Raw genomic sequence first — 20,949 nt, forward strand, 5'->3', positions numbered from 1 at the left:
TTCCCAGTGTACTCGCTTGTTTCTGCTTTAAAGTCGAAATGAGCCATGGGAGAGAAAGGTCAGAGTCCTGATGGCTGCCCTTTCTGAAGGCTCGCCAAGTACACGAGAACATGGATGTGGCTTAGAACAATGTGTGTTATGTTCTTGCTGCAATACCAGTCTGGAATGTTTGCCCTCAGCATGTCCGAGAGATGACACAGGTGATTTGGAAATTTACATGAGCTCATGCAAAAGAAAGACAATAGACTCGCCACAGTACGAATCTTGTGAAATAATATGTTTGATTCTTACTGTGTGGCATTCTTAAATTGAAGTAGTGGAGACTCAAATTAGAAAGTTAGATTTAATTTTTAAAAAGCTAACATAAATCCACCATCTTCATATTGCCAACATTCATTGAAATGAAGGCATTGGGTATATATTGTAACTTCTCTTTGAAATGGGTCATAGGGAGTTTTGCATCCCGAGAGGCAATGCTAAATTCTGGATTTAAAGAGTCAAAAATCACATTGCTCATGTTTAAAGAAATAAACAATGAAAACTTCTCTTGGGTCAACTGTTTAGCTTGGGAAGTAGTACCTGACTGAGCTTAATGAACTATTATTAATGCACATTTAAAAATAACTGAATATTGAAACGTCTATCAGCATCTTATAACATTGTATCATACATAGGTGCGCAGCCACAGCTATATATACACACAGGCCACTTGCATGTGCACAGGTAGATTTTTTTTCTTTAGATCTAGAGGACACGATCTAGGTTTTAAGGATCTCATTTTGGAATCATCTCTCCTCAGCCCATCTTGAGCTAGGGACACATAAGCTGAGGGGACCCCCAACTTATTACTGTGTTGGGCAGCCCTCACTAGCTTTTTGGGAATTCCAAGCCTTTACAATTTTTTTTTCATTTCAAAAATATTGACTGTTTACAGCTTCAGTTGTATCTCAGTGGAAGCTCTGTATGTCCCTGTGTATGTACCCGACCCCTGATGATGCTGTAGGTGAGGGGGGTCAGACACTGAAGGGCCCGCTCTCTCTCCCTTGGCAGGCGGAGATGGACATGATAACCTGGGGCGTGGACCTGGCCTCGGTGGAACAGCACATCAGCAGCCACAGGACCATCCACAACGCCATCGGGGACTACCGCTGGCAGCTGGACAAGATTAAAGCCGACCTGGTACTTCGGAACATTTCCTTGTAGAGTCTTCCAGGAGTGTACTGAAGGATGCTGTAGTTAGTTGATCCCAGGCAGTTTGGGCTGAAACATGAGTCTGGGATTTCTTCCCCAACAGACTGGAACATTTTTTTTTAATCTTGGCATTTTTTTAAAAAATTGAAGTATAGTTGATTTACAGTGTTGTCTTAGTTTCAGGTGTACAGCAAAATGATTCAGTTATACATACATAGATATCTGTTCTTTTTCAGATTCTTTTCCCTTATAGGTTACAAAATATTCAGCATAGTTCCCTGTGCTATACAGTAGGTCCTTGTTGGTTATCTGTTTTATATCTAGTAATGTGTATCTGTTAATCCCAAACTGCTAATTTATCCTTCCCTAGAAATTTTTAAAAATCCCATTTCATAAATGGGGATGTGGAATCAGAAAGACCGACTAGGGATCGTGCTAACCCTCCAGGACTAAACACACACACACACACTCGTTTATGCCACTGGTAAATGCATGTTTTGAAGGGTGGTAGTTCTTTTCTGCACAAAGCAGACCATCTCTTCAAATAGAGAAAATGCGACAATCCTCTAGTTTTATTTTGGTGAATCCTTGGTGCAGTCCTTGGTGAAGCCTTTCCTATGTGGTAATTAAACTGTATTTCTAATAAGGAAATCGTGTCTCATCCTGACATTTTTCCTTTGCTGAAAGGACTGACTTGAAGCTGGGTCCAAGATTACAGCGTAAAATATTCATCTGATTTTAAGTACCTGGCCACCCGATCTCTACACTTTAAATCACTGACTTTTTAAAAATTGAAGTATAGTTGATTTACAATGTTGGGTTAATTTCTGCTGTACAGCAAAGTGACTCAGTTACACACATATATACACATTCTTTTCCATATTCTTTTCCATTACGGTTTATCACAAGACGTTGAATATAGTTCCCTGTGCTCCATAGTAGGACCTTGTTTATCCATGCTGTATGTACTAGTTTGCATCTGCTAATCCCAAACTCCCCCTCCAGCCCTCTCCCACCCCTCTCCCTCTTGGCAACCACAAATCTGTTCTCTATGTCTGTGGGTCTGTTTCAGTTTCGTTGATAAGTTCGTTTGTGCCATTTAAATCACTGACTTTTGGGGCTTCCCTCGTGGCGCAGTGGTTGAGAGTCCGCCTGCCGATGCAGGGGACGCGGGTTCGTGCCCCGGTCTGGGAGGATCCCACATGCCACGGAGCGGCTGGGCCCGTGAGCCATGGCCGCTGAGCCTGCGCGTCCGGAGCCTGTGCTCCGCAACGGGAGAGGCCGCAGCAGTGAGGGGCCCACGTATCGCAAAAAAAAAAAAAAAAAAAAAAGTAAATCACTGACTTTTGTACATGGCCCGGAGATGCTCATCCCCACTTTTTCCACCTTTTTTTTTTTTTTTTTGCCTACTTTTGTCTACCTGAGTATCTGATCAGATCTCTCCCTCTTTTCTCTAAGATCTGAGGAGTCCTAAATGATATTTTCAAACTTTTAAAAGTTTGTTTAACAGTGATTCTTTAAGCGACAGTGATGAGCCCTTTCCTTTTAGAGATGCCACCACCAGGCCAGTGAGGTTTGCCTCCAGATCAACTGAGAAAGGTCCCTGTGGGTGAAAGATTTCATAGAGCAAATTTTTCTTTCCACCAGGGAATCTGAAGTTAGTATGTATTTGACAGAAGGAGATTTAGAAGGGCTGTTCTTTCTATATAAACCCTCAAGGGGAATTAAATAATTACTCACTGTTGGTCTTCTTCTAGCGTGAAAAATCTGCAATCTACCAGTTGGAGGAGGAGTATGAAAACCTGCTGGTAAGACGACTTATTTCTGAAGGCTCTGTGTTCAGTGCAATTCGGTTGTATAAATGTGGACCTGGGGATAAAGCACCTGCTTGGCATTATCCCTAAGGACCCAGGAAGTGCCTGGAAGTATACCAAGGGGCTTATAGATGCTGATTTTATTTCTACTGCTGTGTTCCCTTTAGAAGGAAATTTGAAAAGAATTTTTTTCTGAAGACAGTACTTAGTTTTTGCAAGTTTAAGTGTCACATAATTAGCACTTGTTAAATACTTGCAGTTAAAGCCATAAAGCTTTTCCACTTGTGAATTGTAGCCTTTTTAGGAAGTATAAGCAAAAGTAAGACTTGTTTTCCTTAGAGAGAGGTTTATCAGACTATCATCACCATTTTATGACAGACTGAATCAATTACTTGACTCATAAGAAGAGATATTTCCATTCTTCTGACTATTTGTGTCACCCTGTCTTCACTTTTCCAGTACTTCCTTGTTGGCAGTGATACTATTTAAATAACATGGCTAGTGGTGACACAGCTATTTTCCAAGGTGATGGCACCTTGAATTTTGGGGATGTGGGAGAGGGCAGAAAAAGCTTGATTTATCTTTTTTAATAATCTATTTTCTCTATATAATCTAAAACTAATTATTGAAGCCAAACACCAGTGTCTGAATCAAGACCCTTCTGGATTAGGCTATTTCTTTGAATCTAAAATTGACCCCTTACTCATCCTAAGTTTGGGTGGGTCCTTTTCACCTACCAGCTGATCAGTGAATGCAAAAGATGAACATTTGACCGATTCTTGGGATTTTTGTTGGTAAAAGGGATCACCGAGGGTTTATCTGTGAAATCTGCAGGGAGCATCATTCATTTGCATATTGTTGTCCTAATGCTGCTTTGACCTTCCTGTGCAGAAAATATCCTTTGAGAGGATGGACCACCTGCGACAGCTGCAGAACATCATTCAGGCCACGTCCCAAGAGATCATGTGGATCAATGATTGTGAAGAGGAGGAACTGCTGTACGACTGGAGCGACAGGAACACCGACATCGCTCAGAAGCAGGAGGCCTTCTCTGTAAGCCCCGGGAGTCGTGCGGTGCTGAAAGCACTTGTGAGCCTTTAATCGGCCACCTGTGATGCAGCCTCAGTGGGGTGGTCGTGAAAAACCATTCCTTTCTGAAGGCTTTTTTCCGTGACCTAAGAGAGGCAGTGCAGGGTTTAGCATCTCAGAAGACAGCAGACGGGGTGAGATTGGTTCGGTCAGACATCCTCGAGCGTGTGTACCGCAGAGTGTGGTGGCTTAGAACCGAGAATTAGAAAATCTCACCGTGTGTTGTAGCTCTGTCCCTTCACCTGGGTGAATTCAGACAAGCCGTGTCACCAGTCCGGCCTCAGCTGCTTACTGGATGATCTCAGACATCCTTTCTGGTCTTAAAAATGCTAAGATTCTGGAGGAACACATAATGCAGTTCTTTGACATTGTTCATTTCCAAAATGCAGTTTTGTGTTTGACTTCCTTTAACAATGGCGGGAGGGATGGAAGGCTGCCGGTGACTTGTTCTACGGGACTTGTTTTTCTTTTATTCGCAGATACGCATGAGTCAGCTGGAAGTTAAGGAAAAAGAGCTCAATAAGCTTAAACAAGAAAGTGACCAACTTGTCCTCAGTCAGCATCCAGCTTCAGACAAAATTGAGGTGGGCTTCGTGAGATTTATATTCTTATCAGGGGAAAATAGGGAACCCTTTTCAAAAAATAAGACTATACAGATGAGTGGTTCTGACCCAGCATAAAGCCGTGACAAGTTGATTTTATCAATACCCTAGACCGGGGGTTGGCAAGCTTTTTCTGGAAAGGACCAAATAATAAATATTTTAGACTGGCAGGCCATTTGGTCTCTGTTGAAATTAACTCTGCCATTGTAGTGTGAAAGCAACCATAGCAACATGTAGATGAATGGTTGTGGCCGTGCGCCAGTGAAACTTTATTTATAAATGCAGGTGGTGGCCCGGATGTGGCCCTTGGGCTGTAGTTTGCTGACCTCTGCCCTAGACTGCCATCTCTGGGCTGTGCTCAAGGCTGACATTAGCTGGTAGCACTGGTATAACCATTTTGATTGTTTAAAAAAATCCAGATATTTCCGTATCAGTTGGTAAGCATCACCGCCTTCGTCCCCCACAGGCCCTCTTCATGGCAGGTACCTTTGTAACTGAAAGTAGGGGCGGTCCAGCTGTTTGCTGCTCAAAAGCTAACAGAAGGTCTTCCCTGGTGGCGCAGTGGTTGGGGGTCCGCCTGCCGATGCAGGGGACACGGGTTCGTGCCCCGGTCCGGGAAGATCCCACATGCCGTGGAGCGGCTGGGCCCGTGAGCCATGGCCGCTGAGCCTGCGCGTCCGGAGCCTGTGCTCCGCAACAGGACAGGCCACAACAGTGAGAGGCCCGCGTACCGCAAAAAAAAAAAAAAAAAAAAAAGCTAAGAAAGAGGCAAGGTTGGTGGAAAGGAAAGTGTCCTTTATTTTGGATGCCGGCAACCTGTCCAAAGGCCACCTCCCCCCATTTAACAATCAGGGGCCAAGAGCTTTTATCGATGCGGGTAGGGGGCTACCTGTCGAAACAGCACAGTCAGCTCTGACAGTCATCTTAAAATTTGTCATGCCGTGGTCTGATCAGCGTCACCTTGATTGTTTTAAGTGCAGTTAGTCTTTAGTTCCAGGATCGGTTTGTCCCCATTTCTTTGAAGCCAGTTCTTAGAACTGTGGCAGCTTATGTCATGGGTACAGTCTGGTCATCATGTAGTTCACTTCTTCCACCTGGTGTGGGTTTCAGTATCTATTAGACAGCTCACAGGATATTGTTCAGAATATTATCTATAGCCCTTGAGGAGGAACTAAAGGTCCTTGACTAAGTTTAATGAATAAACTATTGTTATTTAGTCTTGTTGGACTGTTCCTTTGTTTCTGCATTTTCTCACTTCTCTGATTAAACTTATTCTTTGGCTAAAGTTTTTTCACAGACAAAAGACAGGTTGAGGACATGGGAGGCAAGGACCATTGTGTCCTGCTCTGTTTCACCTTGGACCTCCGCATGATCTAGCAGCGGTACAGGAACAGGGCTTGATGCCCCAGTGCTATCCCTGTTCTGACTGGTCTGTTTTGATTGGTCAGTAGCCATGCCATTTGGATGAATATTTTGACTAATACTCCTAATTATATCCATTTGTTAAAGCTGTTTTTTGAGGTTTTTTGGCCACCCAGCTAGCAGGACCTTGGTTCCCCGACCAGGGATTGAACCTGGGGCCACGGCAGTGAAAGTGCTGAGTCCTAACCACTGGACCACCAGGGAATTCCCAAAATTGGTTTTAAAATTTAATTTCTACCATACCAAGAGTGCCCTGTTGGGAAATTCTGGTTTCAATTTTTAGAAAAAAGTTTGCTTGATTTGGAATTAGATAAAAAATGCTTCATGGTTTTCATTCAGGCTCACCTATCTATGAAATAATGGATGCCTCTCTATGGCTGAACGGTGGAGAGACAGCTGCTGTTTTCTTGTTTCAGGCATATATGGATACTCTCCAGACACAGTGGAGCTGGATTCTTCAGATCACCAAATGCATTGATGTTCATCTCAAAGAAAATGCTGCCTACTTTCAGGTTTTTATACCTAGTAATCATTTAACTGTCTTTTGGGTCTTCACAGCTTCTCTTCCGAATGTGTTTGAAAAAGCACTGAAAACAATCTTCACACTCTGGCGTGAAAACTATTTATTGGTTTTTAGTTTAGAGGAGCACAGATTGGTCACCAATCATTCAAGTAGCCTCTTGCTCTCAGATAAGTTAATATACTTTCTGCTCAAATTCTTTCCTTTAACCACCTATCAGATAGACTCGTAGGGAAGATAATCCTTGAAGTTGAAATAGTAGGTGATGCTGCGTATTGAGTTGCTTTTAATTGACACGGGGTCACCCGCATCCTTAACAGTTTTTTGAAGAGGCCCAGTCGACGGAAGCCTACCTGAAGGGCCTCCAAGAGTGCGTCAGGAAGAAGTACCTGTGTGACAAGACCATGCCCCTGCAGCGTCTGCTGGAGCAGATCAAGGTGCTAGAGGTACTGTCTCAGACCCCGGCCCTTACCCGGGAATAAAACAAATGCGCCCACCGACTCAATTCAGATTATCTGCATCTGTATTGCTCTATAGAGCAACGAGTGCCCAAAGCTCAAGCAAGTGTTGCCTTCATTGTCAGGGGCTTTTCTCAAAATACATTTCTTTGCCCGATCAGCTGCTGTGGCACGCTACTTCTGCTTCAGTAGTTACGGGTGCTCAGAACAAAACCGGAGAGAGCACTGATGACTTAACGTGAAAATCCCTTCGGAAGAGCGTACTTCACATGTTGTCAGCATAGCCTTTTTGCAGAGTGATGTTCTTTCCCGCCCACCGAATTCATGGCTCTGTTGCCTCTCTAGTGGCTTCTTATGAAAGGTACCTGTGGCCCCTGCAGACAGATGAATGGGTGGTTTGTTACAGCTAATGCGGCTACAGCGGTATCTAATTTGTAACGTCACGATAGCTATAGTAATGCCATTTGAAGGTCTTATCTCCCTTTCAGAGAGTATCTGTGATCGAGTATGATTTTATTTGCAATTGCAGAAAGAATGGGAGAAAATCCTTGAAAACAAGCGCCAGGTGCAGAACTTGGTAAACAAGTCCAAGAGGATTGTACAGCTGAAACCTCGGAACCCGGACTACAGAAGCAATAAACCCATTATCGTCAGGGCTCTCTGTGACTACAAACAGGACCAGGTGTGTACTCGGCTAGTCAGAATGCTGCCAGAGTTTTCCCTTTCTTCACGGATGGATTTTTGTCCAGGGCAGAATTTAATTTAGGTTTCGGTGAGCACCCTAGTAAATGTCTTTCTTTTGTATACAAAGTGGCAAAAGCTGTTGAAAAAAATGCAGTGGTTTTTGTTCTGAGTTGCATGATAGTTGCAAATAAGTAGGACAATAGTTATTTTTAAACTATTCTAATTCTGTTTTAAGGCTGAAGCCTTCTTTTCTTCCAATATGCAATTAGCATCTGTGATCCCTCTTTAAATTTCTGAAATTAAAAAAAAAAAAGAGAGACGTGGCCATTATGCTGCATGTAAAGGGAATGTCATTGCGGATTTTATGCATTAAATGAGCCACATCAGTTCTGTACGCTCAGTGGTAAATACAAACATTTCTATAGGAAGGTGACTTGGTTATAGTCATTATCTATGTAATTCCCACAGCTCTATTTTCTTATAAAAATTATGGAGGACTTAAGAAATCAAAAATGTGATGAGTTGGTGAGATGGACATTATAAAACAATGGAGTTTATTCTACCATGCAGAAATGGTTTTAGAACTCGGGTGGAGAGAAGTAAGAAATCTAAAGGGAGATTGAGATACCTCCATGTCAAACTTGTTACATTTTAGTATTTAAGATTTTAGTTGGCATATTTTAAATACCCATTTTAAGAAGCTATATAGAGTTAATTTAGAAAAGAAGCTATTTAGATGCTGGAGTTAATTTAGGAAGTTATTTTTCTGGGGACCTGATACCAAAATTTTTTTGTTTTTATTTAACAATTTTAAGAGCAAATGAATGAGACAAGTGACGCCCATGCACTGAAATCTACGATATAAAACACAAACTCACAAAAATAGAAAAGCCAGGGGGTGAGTTTTTGCTTTACAGAAGGATGGCTCACTTCACCGGGGGACTCCCCTGGCTGTCCCCTGGAAAGTCACTCTACCTAATTCCCTTCAGACACACCTTGTAGGCTCACCTGTCTTATTTAAAGCATCAGTCATGTTGGGTTGTGTCAAGATCAGCTTCAATTGAGGCAAAAAATACTAAGAGCAAAGCTGAAACAGCACATCATCACTGCTGCTGCTTCTGTTCTTGAGCAAAAAGATAAAAACGTGGGCTCGTGGATAAAGCCAAAACACAGTGCTGCTTGCCTTGCAGAAAATCGTCCACAAAGGGGACGAGTGTATCCTGAAGGACAATAACGAACGGAGCAAGTGGCACGTGACTGGCCCGGGGGGCGTGGACATGGTCGTGCCCTCCGTGGGCCTCATCATTCCTCCACCCAACACTCTGGCCGTGGACCTCTCAAGCAAGTACGTCTTGAACTTCCTTCTGGCCGTGACATGAAGGCGGGTGGGGAGAAATAGGGCAGACGCTGATACGAGACGTACCGCTTCTTATTGCTGTCACCTCCCCCCAGAGGGGGACCCGGTGAAGGTCCCTTTGCCTTGTCTTGAGGTTTTCTGTTGCAGATACTGTGGTTATCTTGGGAAGATGAAAAAGAATATCTGACAGTAGAGGAGCTCATTCTGGCCATGCACTTTAAAGACGTTGTTCTGAAATTCTTTTGCCTTTTAGACCATCAGTAGTTTGGCCGGTAGCCACAAATAGAAAATGCACTTGGCATCAGTATTTGGCCATCAGTAGGTGGCGCATTCATTTGACAGATTGTCTAGGGCACATTTTTCCAAACCTTTTATGATGGAAGTCTTCAGCCCGCTCAGGGTGGGGTGAGAGTAGCCCAGTGAGCCCGTGTCCAAGCTCCAGCAGGCGTTCTGTGACCCGAGACCCATTTCTCACTGTTGCCTGCACGGCGCCAGACCTCCGTTAATTAAAAAGTTGTTGACAAACAACCCAACGACCACAAATTGTACTGCCTGTTTTGACCGAAATGATTCCAATGTATCGAAACCCATGTCGGTCATGGAGAATGTACTTTTGGGTATTAGTCTAAATCCATTGAAATGTTGAATGTTTTGCAAATGCTCCATTCACCCATTGCTCTGTTAGTTCTCCTTTGAGTTTTCTGTGCCATTGGGGGAGCGTGGCCAGGTTTCCCGTTTGGGATGAACTTGGAGAGCCGGGCTAGTGTGCTTTTTCCCTCTGCACCTCCTAGGATCGAGCAGTACTACGAAGCCATCCTGGCCCTGTGGAACCAGCTCTACATCAACATGAAGAGCCTGGTGTCCTGGCACTACTGCATGATCGACATCGAGAAGATCAAGACCATGACCATCGCCAAGGTACGTCCTCAGAACCACCCGCTGCCTGGAGGGGCCCCCCAGCTGCTCCCTGACGTGCGGTTTCTACCAGGCAAACCTAGCTGTGTGGCTGATGCTTTTGTGTGTCAACACGGGAGTCGGCTGAGCCTTCCTTAGAGGTTCTAGTCCGTCCAACACAGGATGGGAGGGATTCGCACCCGGCCGGTTAGGAGACAAACAGAAGTACTAATTAAAGTTACCAGACAAGCCAGAAGCCCCTGTGGGAAAGGCATGAGGTCCTGTGGTACTCAGGGTCCCACTCTCCTTAGACGTAATGGAAAGTGAGGGCATAGGTATTGACTGGATAGCACAGAAGTAAAAGGTGGGGTTGAATTCTTGGAAGCATTAGTTACCCTAGATCAGTGGTTTTCAGGTAGTGGCCCAAGAATCCAGGTGAGGGAGTCCTTTGGGATGACAGGGACAGCAGGGAGGAGAGGGGCAGGGAATGGGTAAGTTGGGGGCTTCCCTTTACCCCTTTAACTCTTTTCAGTCAGAGCAGCTTTGCTGTGATCTGCTTGACATTTGGGGCTTCTGAGTCCTATTTCCTTTGAGGAAGAAAATTCCATAGGAAGAAGAAAATTGACAACCCACTGCTTTGGTTCTTAGGCGCAAGCTCTAAATCATCAAAGACCTTTTCTGCCTTAATGGGTCTTTGAGGGGCGTTGCCTCAAGCGCCACTAGGGTAGTAGTGCATTTCCCAGGAAGCTTTCTTGGCCACGCTCTGGGGCCAAGAAACACTCCCCGCCTGGTTTATTTCCAGCTGAAAACGATGCGGCAGGAAGATTACATGAAGACAATATCTGACCTTGAGTTACGCTACCAAGACTTCATCAGAGACAGCCAAGGCTCAGAGATGTTTGGAGATGATGACAAGAGGAAAATACAGACCCAGTTCACGGATGCCCAGAAACACTACCAGACCCTGGTCATACAGCTCCCCGGCTACCCGCAGCAACAGACAGGTTGGTTTAGAGCCAGTCCTTCTTTGTAACCACCATACATGCCGTTTTCAAAAGAAAGTACGTAGTTTGCCAAAAACTAGTTGCAGAACCACTTCTTTGAAAGATCGTATATCAAAAGTCATTGAGATGCTAGGTTTTCAGAACCAAATCAAAGGAAGTAGCGACACTTTCATGCAGCATGGATGTTTTCTTGAGGCCTTGCGCCCTTCTAGCCAAGAAGTCTCTGATTTTTGTGGTCCTAATATTTTTACAGTAACCACAACTGAAATCACTCATCTTGGTTCCTGCCAAGCTGTCAACCATAATAAAGTAACTGAAACCAACAGAGAAAATGACAAGCAGGAAACGTGCTTGCTGATGGAGCTCCAGAAGATTCGCAGGCAGATGGAGCTCTGTGAGAGCAAAATGACCCTTAAAAACATCCTTCTGGCAGATCAAGGGTCTTTGCACCACATCACAGTGAAAATAAACGAGCTAAAGGTAGGTATCCATTAATGTCTTGCTTGATTCTAGGTATATTTATATTTAACTGTGAAGTAGTAAAAAAAGACCTCCTGGTTTAAATATTTATAGGCAAGAAACCTTCATTTTCAAGAAAAGAGGCTTCTGGCACAATTTCCTTTGTTCTTTCCCATGCTGCCGAATCTGTGGAAAGATACCAGGCTGGGGATTAAACCGCCTTTGCTGTTAGTTTGTGGGCCACTCAGTCCGGCTGCAATGTTTTTCCTTTTCTGCAATGTAGTGCTTTGTAGATTTCGAAAGTTTTCACAAACATTAATTTGGCTTCTTCCTGAAACAGCCTATGATGTGGGCTAGACAGGTAGAATGATCTTACTTGTAGACAGTAGGGGGTGGGGTAAGAGCTGCAAGGCATCGGCCGAGCTGGGACTGCAGCCCAGGTGTTTCAGTGTCAAGCTCAGCCATCTCTTCCGCTCAGCCAGGCCCGGGCGCTGCGCTGGAATCTACGAGGTATATATTCTAAGGAAGAGGGTCACATTTACCCAGTGCTGGTAAGGCCTCCCTGATGAAGGACATGAAAGGTCAACTCTCACTTGAGTCGTTCACATTTCGTGGGCCTTTTGAGGACATGAATGACGGTGAGAAGCATACAGCTAAATCAGAAGCGCTTCCCTTCTTTTCGGACAGGGCTTACAGAATGATTCTCAAGCAATTGCTCAAGTTCTCAACCAGCTGAAGGACATGATGGCTAACTTCAGAGGTTCGGAAAAATATTGCTATTTGCAGAATGAGGTATTCGGATTGTTTCAGAAACTGGAAAATATCAATGGCGTCACAGACGGCTACTTAAATAGGTAAACGCGACTGACACTGATCTCAGATATTTGGCTTATCTCAAGCTTCGTTTTCTGAGACTTCATTTGCATTATGTGGTGGTTGCTGGAGCTCTTGCCTTATGGGTTCTCTTTTCATTGGAGCCTCACTCACATTCTTCTGTGCTTTTGAGAGAGGGTCCTCCAGCCTAGGGTGCCAATCCCATTGTTCTGAACTCCACTGTCTCTTCCAGCCAAGGCATCCTCTAAAGACCAGAGCTTAGAATTCTTCCATTGATGCAAGATGGTGTTCTGAGTCATGAAAGAGGGAAAAAATGAGGGCTTCCCTGGTGGCGCAGTGGTTGAGAGTCCGCCTGCCGATGCAGGGGACGCGGGTTCGTGTCCCGGTCAGGGAGGATCCCGCGTGCCGCGGAGCGGCTGGGCCCGTGAGCCGTGGCCGCTGGGCCTGCGCGTCCGGAGCCTGTGCTCCGCAGCGGGAGGGGCCACAATGGTGAGAGGCCCACGTACCGCAAAAAAAAAAAAAAGAAAGAAAAAAAAAAAGAGGGAAAAAATGTACTGCTCCGTAACTTATAAAATAAGCAGAGTAAATTTTTATCTGCTTTCATATTGTTCCCTTTTACGAAGAGTGGCGAGAGCCCGAGAGAGTTTCCAAGTCTAATTATGTCGCCGGCAATTTTATTTTTGCCTCTTCGGCACTCGACAGCTTGTGCGTGGTGAGAGCACTCCTGCAGGCCATCCTCCAGACGGAAGACATGCTGAAGGTTTACGAAGCCAAGCTTACTGAAGATGAGACTGTTTGCCTAGATCTGGATAAAGTGGAAGCTTACCGCTGCGGACTGAAGGTAAGGAGAAGGGTTGAACAGAGAGCGGCCCGGCTTATGGGAAAGAATACAGGACTACTCAGCCCCCGGTGGTAGAGCCTCACTAAGTCTTCATGGGTTTGGAGGATTACTGGATTTCGTTGGCCACACGTGGTTGACATCACCCGTTATCTCTAGAGCACTGTTGTCCAGAGCGTGTTGGCAGGACCTACGTGAGAAAGTCCGTTTGTGGTGAGATTAGTCTGGGGAACGCGAGTTAACCACAGTTAAGCTGGTACTGTAGTACTTCTCAGGACCTTTAATAGGTTAATAGATTTTCTAATTTTTCAGGAACGGAATGGAGTGTGATATGTAGCATTTCTCAAACTAATTTACACATCGAATCCTTTTTTTTTTTTTTTTTTTTTTAACCGAGTTGGCACAAGGAACTAGGTCACTGGCACAAATATAGGATATGCAATCAGTAGATATATTTTCCTTGCGGTGTAGCATCAAGCGGGAATGCGGTTAATTTGTACTTTTTTTTCCTCCTGTGACAGAAAATTAAAAACGACTTGAACTTGAAGAAGTCCTTGTTGGCCACCATGAAGACAGAATTGCAGAAAGCCCAGCAGATCTACTCCCAGACTTCACAGCAGTATCCAATGTACGACCTGGACCTGGGCAAGTTCAGTGAAAAAGTCACACAGCTGACAGATCGCTGGCAAAGAATCGATAAACAGATAGACTACAGGTGTGCCAACCTCCTTCCGTACTTTCTTCCCATTTGGTTGTTCCCAAGATAATGTCGCTTGAAGTCATCACTGTAAAAAACAGTGGTTTTGTTTTGTGTGTAAGTTCAGCATCCTGGGAGCTCTCTTCACGCACTGGCTGTGGGCACCTTTGTTGACAACAGGAAGAGAGTACATCCAGTAGCCGAGCTTGAACCAACCTGTGTCAGAGGCCCTTCAGGTTCTTAGGGAAATAATGGAAGCCATTGATCAAGTTCTTTTGTGCCCTGTAAACTCCTATTATGACTGTTGGAAGGAGTAGCTCCTTTGATGGAGCATTTTCCAAAAGTTTGTGAAAATTAAATCTTACACAAAAGAAATGCCTTACTGCAAATGAGGGTTTAAAAATATCTCCTGAATCTTGCTTATCGTTTATTTTACAAGCAGTGCTTCTTAAAAACATCTCTATTGATATATAATTCACATGCCGTATAACCCACCCACCAAAAGTGTCCAAGTCACTGGTTTTTAGTATATTCAGAATGTGTAACCATCACCACAGTCTAAGTTTAGAACATTTTCATCACCCTAAAAAAAAAAACCCCATATCCACTGGCAGTCCCTCCCCATTTCCTCCCAACCGTCCAGCCCCAAACCACCACCATTCTACTTGCTGTCTCTATAGATTTGTGAATTATTCTGGACATTTCCTATGAATAGAAAGATACAATATGTGGTCCTTTGTGAATTTGTTTTCACTTAACGTAATGTTTTCCAGGTTTATCCATGGTGTAGCACGTGTCAGTACTTCATTTCTTTTTATGACTGTATAATATTCCATTGTATGGCTCCATGGTGTAGCACGTGTCAGTACTTCACTTCTTTTCATGACTGTATAATATTCCATTGTATGGCTAGACCACATTGTGTTTATTCTTTCATCAACTGATGGACATTTGGGCTGCTCCCAGTTTTTGGCTATCGTGAAAAGTGTTGCTACAAACATTCATGTATAATTTTTTGTGTGGATGTCTGTTTTCAGTTCTCTTGAGTATGTGCCAGGTGGAATTGCCGGGTCATGGGGTAACTCTGCGTTAAATACTTTTGCAGAGCAATAGCGATATTTAATAATTTTATTATCTCTGTTTGCCCCAGATTATGGGACCTGGAGAAACAAATCAAGCAACTGAGGAATTACCGTGATAACTATCAGACTTTCTGCAAATGGCTCTGTGATGCCAAACGCTGCCAGGATAACTTAGAATCCATGAAGTTTGGAGATTCCAGCATGGTCATGCAATTTTTGAATGAGCAGAAGGTATAAGGCAATTTGTCATTGCATAGATGTCACTGGGTGTAACCTGTGTTTTCCTCTGGTTTTCGTAGCAGTACTTAGGTTTAAAATGATAAGTTTTTTAAAAACTTTATTGAAGTGTAGTTGATTTACAGTGTTGTGTTAGTTTCAGGTGTACAGCATGGTGATTCAGTTATACACATATAGACATTCTTTCTCATAGTCTTTTCCCTTATGGTTTATCACAGGATATTGAATATAGTTCCCTGTGCTACACACTAGGACCTTGTTGTTTGTCCATTCTGTGTATAATAGTTTCCGTCTGCTAACCCCAAACCCCCAGTCCATCCTTTCCCCCTGCCACCCTTGGCTACCACAAGTCTGTTCTTGCTGTCTGTGAGTCTGTTTCTGCTTCATAAATAAGTTCGTTTGTGTCATATTTTAGATTCCACAGATAAGTGATATTATATGGTATTTGTCTTTGTCTTTCTGACTTACTGCCCCTAGTATGATAATCTCTAGGTCCATCTACGTTGCTGCGAATGGCATTATTTCACTCTTTTTTATGGCTGAGTAGTATTCCAGCTGTGTCTATATACCACATCTTCTTTATCCATTCATCTGTCAATGGACATTTAGGTTGTTTCCATTTCTTGGCTATTGTAAATACTGCCACTGTGAACATGGGGATGCATGTATCTTTTCATGAAATGATAAATTCTTACTAGTCCATTTTATGAATGCTTAAATAGTGTCCAGAGGAAAAGCAATTGAGAAATTTACAAAGAAATGCAGTTGTGAACATGGAAATAATGTAACGACCGTCATAGTAAAGTATCTTTATAAATTGAGGTGATAGGACCAGAAGAGAGTGCCAGCCAGATAGTAACCTCTTAGATCATAAGAACTTGAAGATCTTTCTTCTATTTTCTGAATAGAAAACACGCTCATCTCCTAAGGTTTAACTGTGAGACTATGGGGTCTGAACGTGTAGTCATAAACTGAGGGGAAAAAAAAACAAGTAACAGTGGTTAAAGAATGAAAAAAACATTTATTTTAAATATGTCTACATTTTAACATTTGTAAATATTTCCTTTTCTGTATAGAACTTGCACAGTGATATAAGTGGCAAACGAGACAAATCAGAAGAAGTACAAAAACTTGCCGAACTTTGTGCAAATTCAATTAAGGTCTGTACGTTTCACAAAGAATGTTGGTGTTTCATCAAGAATATTATTAACCATGTTTGCTTCGGCAGCACATATATTAAAACGAACGATACAGAGATTATTAGCCTGCCCTTGTGCAGGGATGACATGCAAATTCATGAAGTGTTCCATACTTTTTTTAATAAAAGAATGTTATTAGCTACATTATTTTCTGATTCACTTTAAAGATTACAGACTTCTTGAGGACAATGGTTATGGTGTTTATATAATCTCTCGTGAACAAACTGTAAATGCTGTTATCCATTAGCTTGAATTGATTATACATTGGCAGTATCTACGGGAATGGGCCGGTCTTCATCCTTTAGACTGGTGGCGTGTGCAGAGATCTCCATTTTGCATATAAAGTGGTGCTGCTTGGTTTAATAATGTCATATGTTGCTTGGACACTAGCAGCACGTGATGGCCTTTGGGGTTGGACGTTAGAACTACAGCTTGGTGATTTAAAGCTTGGGAACTGTAGCCATCAGTGACTCCTTTTAAGTCAATTAAGTATGTTTTTCTGAAACATTATTATTCTGCAGGATTATGAACTGCAGCTGGCGTCATACACCTCAGGACTGGAAACTCTACTGAACATACCTATCAAGAGAACCATCGTTCAGTCTCCTTCTGGGATGATTCTGCAAGAGGTAGATATGTCATTACCCATCTCTTAGAGCTCGCCCCTCTCTCTGCATCTTCTCTTTTCCCTGTCTTTCCTACCCTCCCTGAATTCATCTCTTGCCATAGGGTATCCATTCAAAAAGGTTTAATAGGTTATCCTCTCTCTAGTGTAAGTCATCAGCATAATGCATTTTAGGGAATGATCAGTGAGAAGTCTGGGTCTATTGCTCATACATTAGAATCTTTGCAGAAACTGGGCTTAAATTCTGGGTTTAGTGAGGGGGACATTTAAAGAGTGGAAAATATCCAGTCGATTTCTAAAAGACAACTTCTTCTCAAAGGTGTCAGAGAACATCACCCATCAGATGGTTTAGGGGGAACACCCTGGAGTGATGAGGATGAAGTGTAAGGTTTTGGGCCCTTTGTTTTATTGTACTTTATTCTTTTATTGGGTTTTGGAATTAGCACAGGTGAAAGAAGGGAATTCACTCTTTAAAATATAATTTCACTACTGGATCGTTTTAGAAAACAGAGTTGGTCAGCTTGCGTAGGACTTCTTTTGAACGCAGGACCTTTGATTTTTCCTTGCACTTCTTTTCTCCAAGGCTGCAAATATGCATGTTCGGTACATAGAACTTCTCACAAGGTCTGGAGACTATTACAGATTCTTAAGTGAGATGCTGAAGAGTTTGGAAGATCTGAAGGTAACTTACTTTATTTCCTTGGAGGATCAAAAAAGAAAATAGAATGGAACTTAATTATTACTGCCTCGTTATAACATGAATTTGGACATACTCATTGGCAAAACTGTATTTCCTCTAAACAGTTAGTATGATATAGTTTATTCATAAATCAGGTGTCAGTCCTATTCTCCAGTACACTGCTCGGAATGCACTCAGGTAGTATTTTCAAAATTATAGCTATTTTACCTTGCCATAACCCCCAGTAATTTCATTTAATGTTTGGTCAAGGAATTTGCTTTCTTCCTCTCTTTGTGTTAAATCAAGAAGAACGTCCAGGGCTAGCTGGATTTGAATTTTCCATGTCGAATGGTTGTTTAACTTAATCCTCATTTCTAGTATTCGAATTGAGTTTATATGGAAACTTACTTGATACCTGGAAATAAAGGAAACATAATTTAGGAGATCATAAGCTTTTGGTCTTGGAAGAAATTCCCTCATTCACGGATGAGGAAGCTGAAACTCAGAGAGGGTAGATCCCTTACTAAGATCGCGCAAGCAGTTGACGGAAGAATTATGACAAGAATACAGATGTCTTGAATTTTTTGTCTAGTAGCTCTTGCCTTGTATCAGTGTCTACATGTGTGCTCGTGTGTGCGTGCTTGTCTGTGTGTGTGCAGGTGTGTAACAGGAAATGAGAAAGCACGTTGGTCTTGGGGGGAGGAAGTACCACTTCTTTCTTATGATGTGAGGCATCTTTCTTTCAACACGCTTTCTGATTTCCCTTCCACAGCTGAAAAATACCAAGATCGAAGTTTTGGAAGAGGAGCTCAGGCTGGCCCGAGACGCCAACTCTGAAAACTGCAGTAAGAACAAATTCCTGGATCAGAATCTGCAGAAATACCAGGCGGAGTGTTCCCAGTTCAAAGCAAAGCTCGTGAGCCTGGAGGAGCTGAAGAGACAGGCTGAGCTGGATGGCAAGTCAGCCAAACAAAATCTAGACAAGTGCTACAGCCAAATCAAAGAGCTCAATGAGAAGATCACCCGGCTGACTTACGAGATTGAGCATGAAAAGCGAAGCAGGAAAACCATGGAAGACAGGTTTGATCAACAGAAGAACGACTATGACCAGCTGCAGAAAGCGAGGCAGAGCGAGAAGGAGAGCCTTGGCTGGCAGAAAATAGAGTCTGAGAAAGCCATCAAGGAGAAGGAGTTCGAGATAGAGAGGTTGAGGGTTCTTCTGCAGGAGGAGGGTACCCGGAAGCGAGAATATGAAAATGAGCTGGCAAAGGTAAGAAACCACTATAATGAGGAGATGAGTAATTTAAGGAACAAGTTCGAAACAGAGATTAACATCACAAAGACTACCATCAAGGAGATATCCATGCAAAAAGAGGATGATTCCAAAAACTTCCAAAACAAGCTCGATAGATGCATGAAGGAGAATCGAGATCTGAAGGATGAGATTGTCCGGCTCACCGACAGCATCCTGCAGACCACGGAGCAGCGGAGGCGGGCAGAAGAGGATGCCCTGCAGCAGAAGGCCTGTGGCTCCGAGATGCTGCAGAAGAAGCAGCATCTGGAGATGGAGCTGAAGCAGGTCATCCAGCAGCGCTCCGAGGACAGCGCCAGGCACAAGCAGTCCCTGGAGGAGGCTGCCAAGACCATCCAGGACAAAAACAAGGAGATCGAAAGACTCAAAGCTGAGTTTCAGGAGGAGGCCAAGCACCGTCGGGAATATGAGAATGAACTGGCTAAGGTAAGGAGCAATTATGATGAGGAAATCATTAGCTTAAAGAACCAGTTCGAGACGGAGATCAACATCACCAAGACGACCATCCACCAGCTCACCCTGAAGAAGGAGGAGGACACCAGCGGCTACCGAGCCCAGATAGACAACCTCACCAAGGAAAACCGGAGCCTCTCGGAAGAAGTAACAAAGCTGAAGAACGCTCTAGCCCAGACCACGGAGAACCTCAGGAGGGTCGAAGAGAACGTCCAGCAGCAAAAGGCCGCGGGCTCGGAAATGTCGCAGCGGAAACAGCAGCTGGAGGTGGAGCTGAAGCAGGTCACGCAGTTGCGGATGGAAGAGAGCACACGGTACCGGCAGTCTCTGGATGATGCCGCCAAGACGATCCAGGATAAAAACAAGGAGATAGAGAGGCTAAAGCAGCTGACAGAGACGGAAGCAAAGCAGCGGAAGTGTCTGGAGGATGAGAAGGCCAAGTGGCAGAGGGCACAGTGTGAGCTGCAGAAGGCCTGCAGCAGTGCCACGGAGACGGTCAGCAAACTGAGGGTGCAGGAACAGGAGCTGATATGCCTGAGGACGGACTACGAGCGGGTGTCCCAGGAGAGGGCCGTCAGGGACCAGGACATCGCCCGCTGCCAGAGCTCCCTGAAGGAGCTGCAGCTGCAGAAGCAGAAGGCAGAGGAGGAGCTGGTGTGGCTGAAGCGGGCGGCCTCCGAGGACTCCTGCAGGAGGAAGAAGCTAGAGGAGGAGCTGGAGACCCTGCGGGGGTCCCTGAAGGAGCAGGCGATCCAGGTCACCAGCCTGACCCAGCAGCTGGAGCAGGCGTCCATCGTCAAACAGAGGAGCGAGGACGAGCTGCGGCAGCAGCGGGACGCTCTGGACGGCCACCTGCGGGAGAAGCAGAGGAGCGAGGACGAGCTGCGCGGGCTGGCCTCCCAGGTCGAGGCCCTGCGGCGGCAGCTGCAGCAGGAGCGGGAGGACGCCAGGCAGGCGCAGGGGCGGAGCGAGCATTTCCAGAAGGCCGTTGAGGACAAGAGCAGGAGCCTGAACGAGAGCAGGCTTGAAATCGAGAGGCTGCAGTCGCTGACCGAGAACCTCACCAAGGAGCACCTGCTGCTTGAGGGGGAACTGCGGAACCTCCGGCTGGAGTACGATGACCTCCAGCAGGGCCGCAGCGGGGCTGAGCACGACAAAGACGCCACCATCTCGGAGCTCCGGAGCCAGCTGCAGATCAGCAACACCCGGACCCTGGAGCTGCAGGGCCTGATTAATAATTTACAGAGAGAGAGGGAAAATTTGAGACAGGAAATTGAGAAATTCCAAAAGCAGGCATTAGAGGTATTCACAAATATTTGATCGCCGCTTCACTTCCTCTCAACTAATTCCCTCCACGGTCCTCCCAGCTGGGCTGTGCTCTTGCTGCTGGGCTGGATGCTTGCATACGTTTCGCTTTTCTTTTTGATGCTGTGCTGCTGTCTGTCTTAATCCAGACGCCGCTTCAGGGTAATTTCAGTGCCATTTGCCCTTCTCTTCTA

The 20,949-nt window shown here is 44.4% G+C and overlaps 1 protein-coding gene and 1 non-coding gene across 4 annotated transcripts in view; both read left to right on the forward strand.

Annotated features, from left to right (window-relative positions):
- Positions 1 to 20,949, forward strand: part of DSP (desmoplakin) — a 42,562-nt gene that overhangs the window by 16,890 nt on the left and 4,723 nt on the right. The window contains exons 5-23 of one of the 3 annotated variants that reach the window (XM_022586617.3): positions 1,051 to 1,179; positions 2,949 to 2,999; positions 3,897 to 4,058; positions 4,574 to 4,678; positions 6,535 to 6,630; positions 6,959 to 7,084; positions 7,626 to 7,778; positions 8,971 to 9,125; positions 9,929 to 10,055; positions 10,834 to 11,035; positions 11,289 to 11,515; positions 12,182 to 12,348; positions 13,031 to 13,169; positions 13,688 to 13,881; positions 15,014 to 15,176; positions 16,259 to 16,342; positions 16,903 to 17,010; positions 17,590 to 17,688; positions 18,458 to 20,752. In XM_022586617.3, coding sequence (XP_022442325.2) covers positions 1,051 to 1,179; positions 2,949 to 2,999; positions 3,897 to 4,058; positions 4,574 to 4,678; positions 6,535 to 6,630; positions 6,959 to 7,084; positions 7,626 to 7,778; positions 8,971 to 9,125; positions 9,929 to 10,055; positions 10,834 to 11,035; positions 11,289 to 11,515; positions 12,182 to 12,348; positions 13,031 to 13,169; positions 13,688 to 13,881; positions 15,014 to 15,176; positions 16,259 to 16,342; positions 16,903 to 17,010; positions 17,590 to 17,688; positions 18,458 to 20,752 — 4,782 coding nt within the window. The remainder of the gene's footprint in view (positions 1 to 1,050; positions 1,180 to 2,948; positions 3,000 to 3,896; positions 4,059 to 4,573; positions 4,679 to 6,534; positions 6,631 to 6,958; positions 7,085 to 7,625; positions 7,779 to 8,970; positions 9,126 to 9,928; positions 10,056 to 10,833; positions 11,036 to 11,288; positions 11,516 to 12,181; positions 12,349 to 13,030; positions 13,170 to 13,687; positions 13,882 to 15,013; positions 15,177 to 16,258; positions 16,343 to 16,902; positions 17,011 to 17,589; positions 17,689 to 18,457; positions 20,753 to 20,949) is intronic. The other 2 variants (XM_030760284.2, XM_022586619.3) reach the window with 2 other exon arrangements.
- Positions 16,395 to 16,498, forward strand: LOC115802119 (U6 spliceosomal RNA). Its single transcript, XR_004022511.2, has one exon. It is a non-coding gene; the product is annotated as a U6 spliceosomal RNA (small nuclear RNA).

Source organism: Delphinapterus leucas, chromosome 10 (genome assembly GCF_059928025.1).
Source record: "Delphinapterus leucas isolate spDelLeu-1000000601 "Yukka" chromosome 10, BTC_Dleu_Yukka2, whole genome shotgun sequence".
Taxonomy (NCBI): domain Eukaryota; kingdom Metazoa; phylum Chordata; class Mammalia; order Artiodactyla; family Monodontidae; genus Delphinapterus; species Delphinapterus leucas.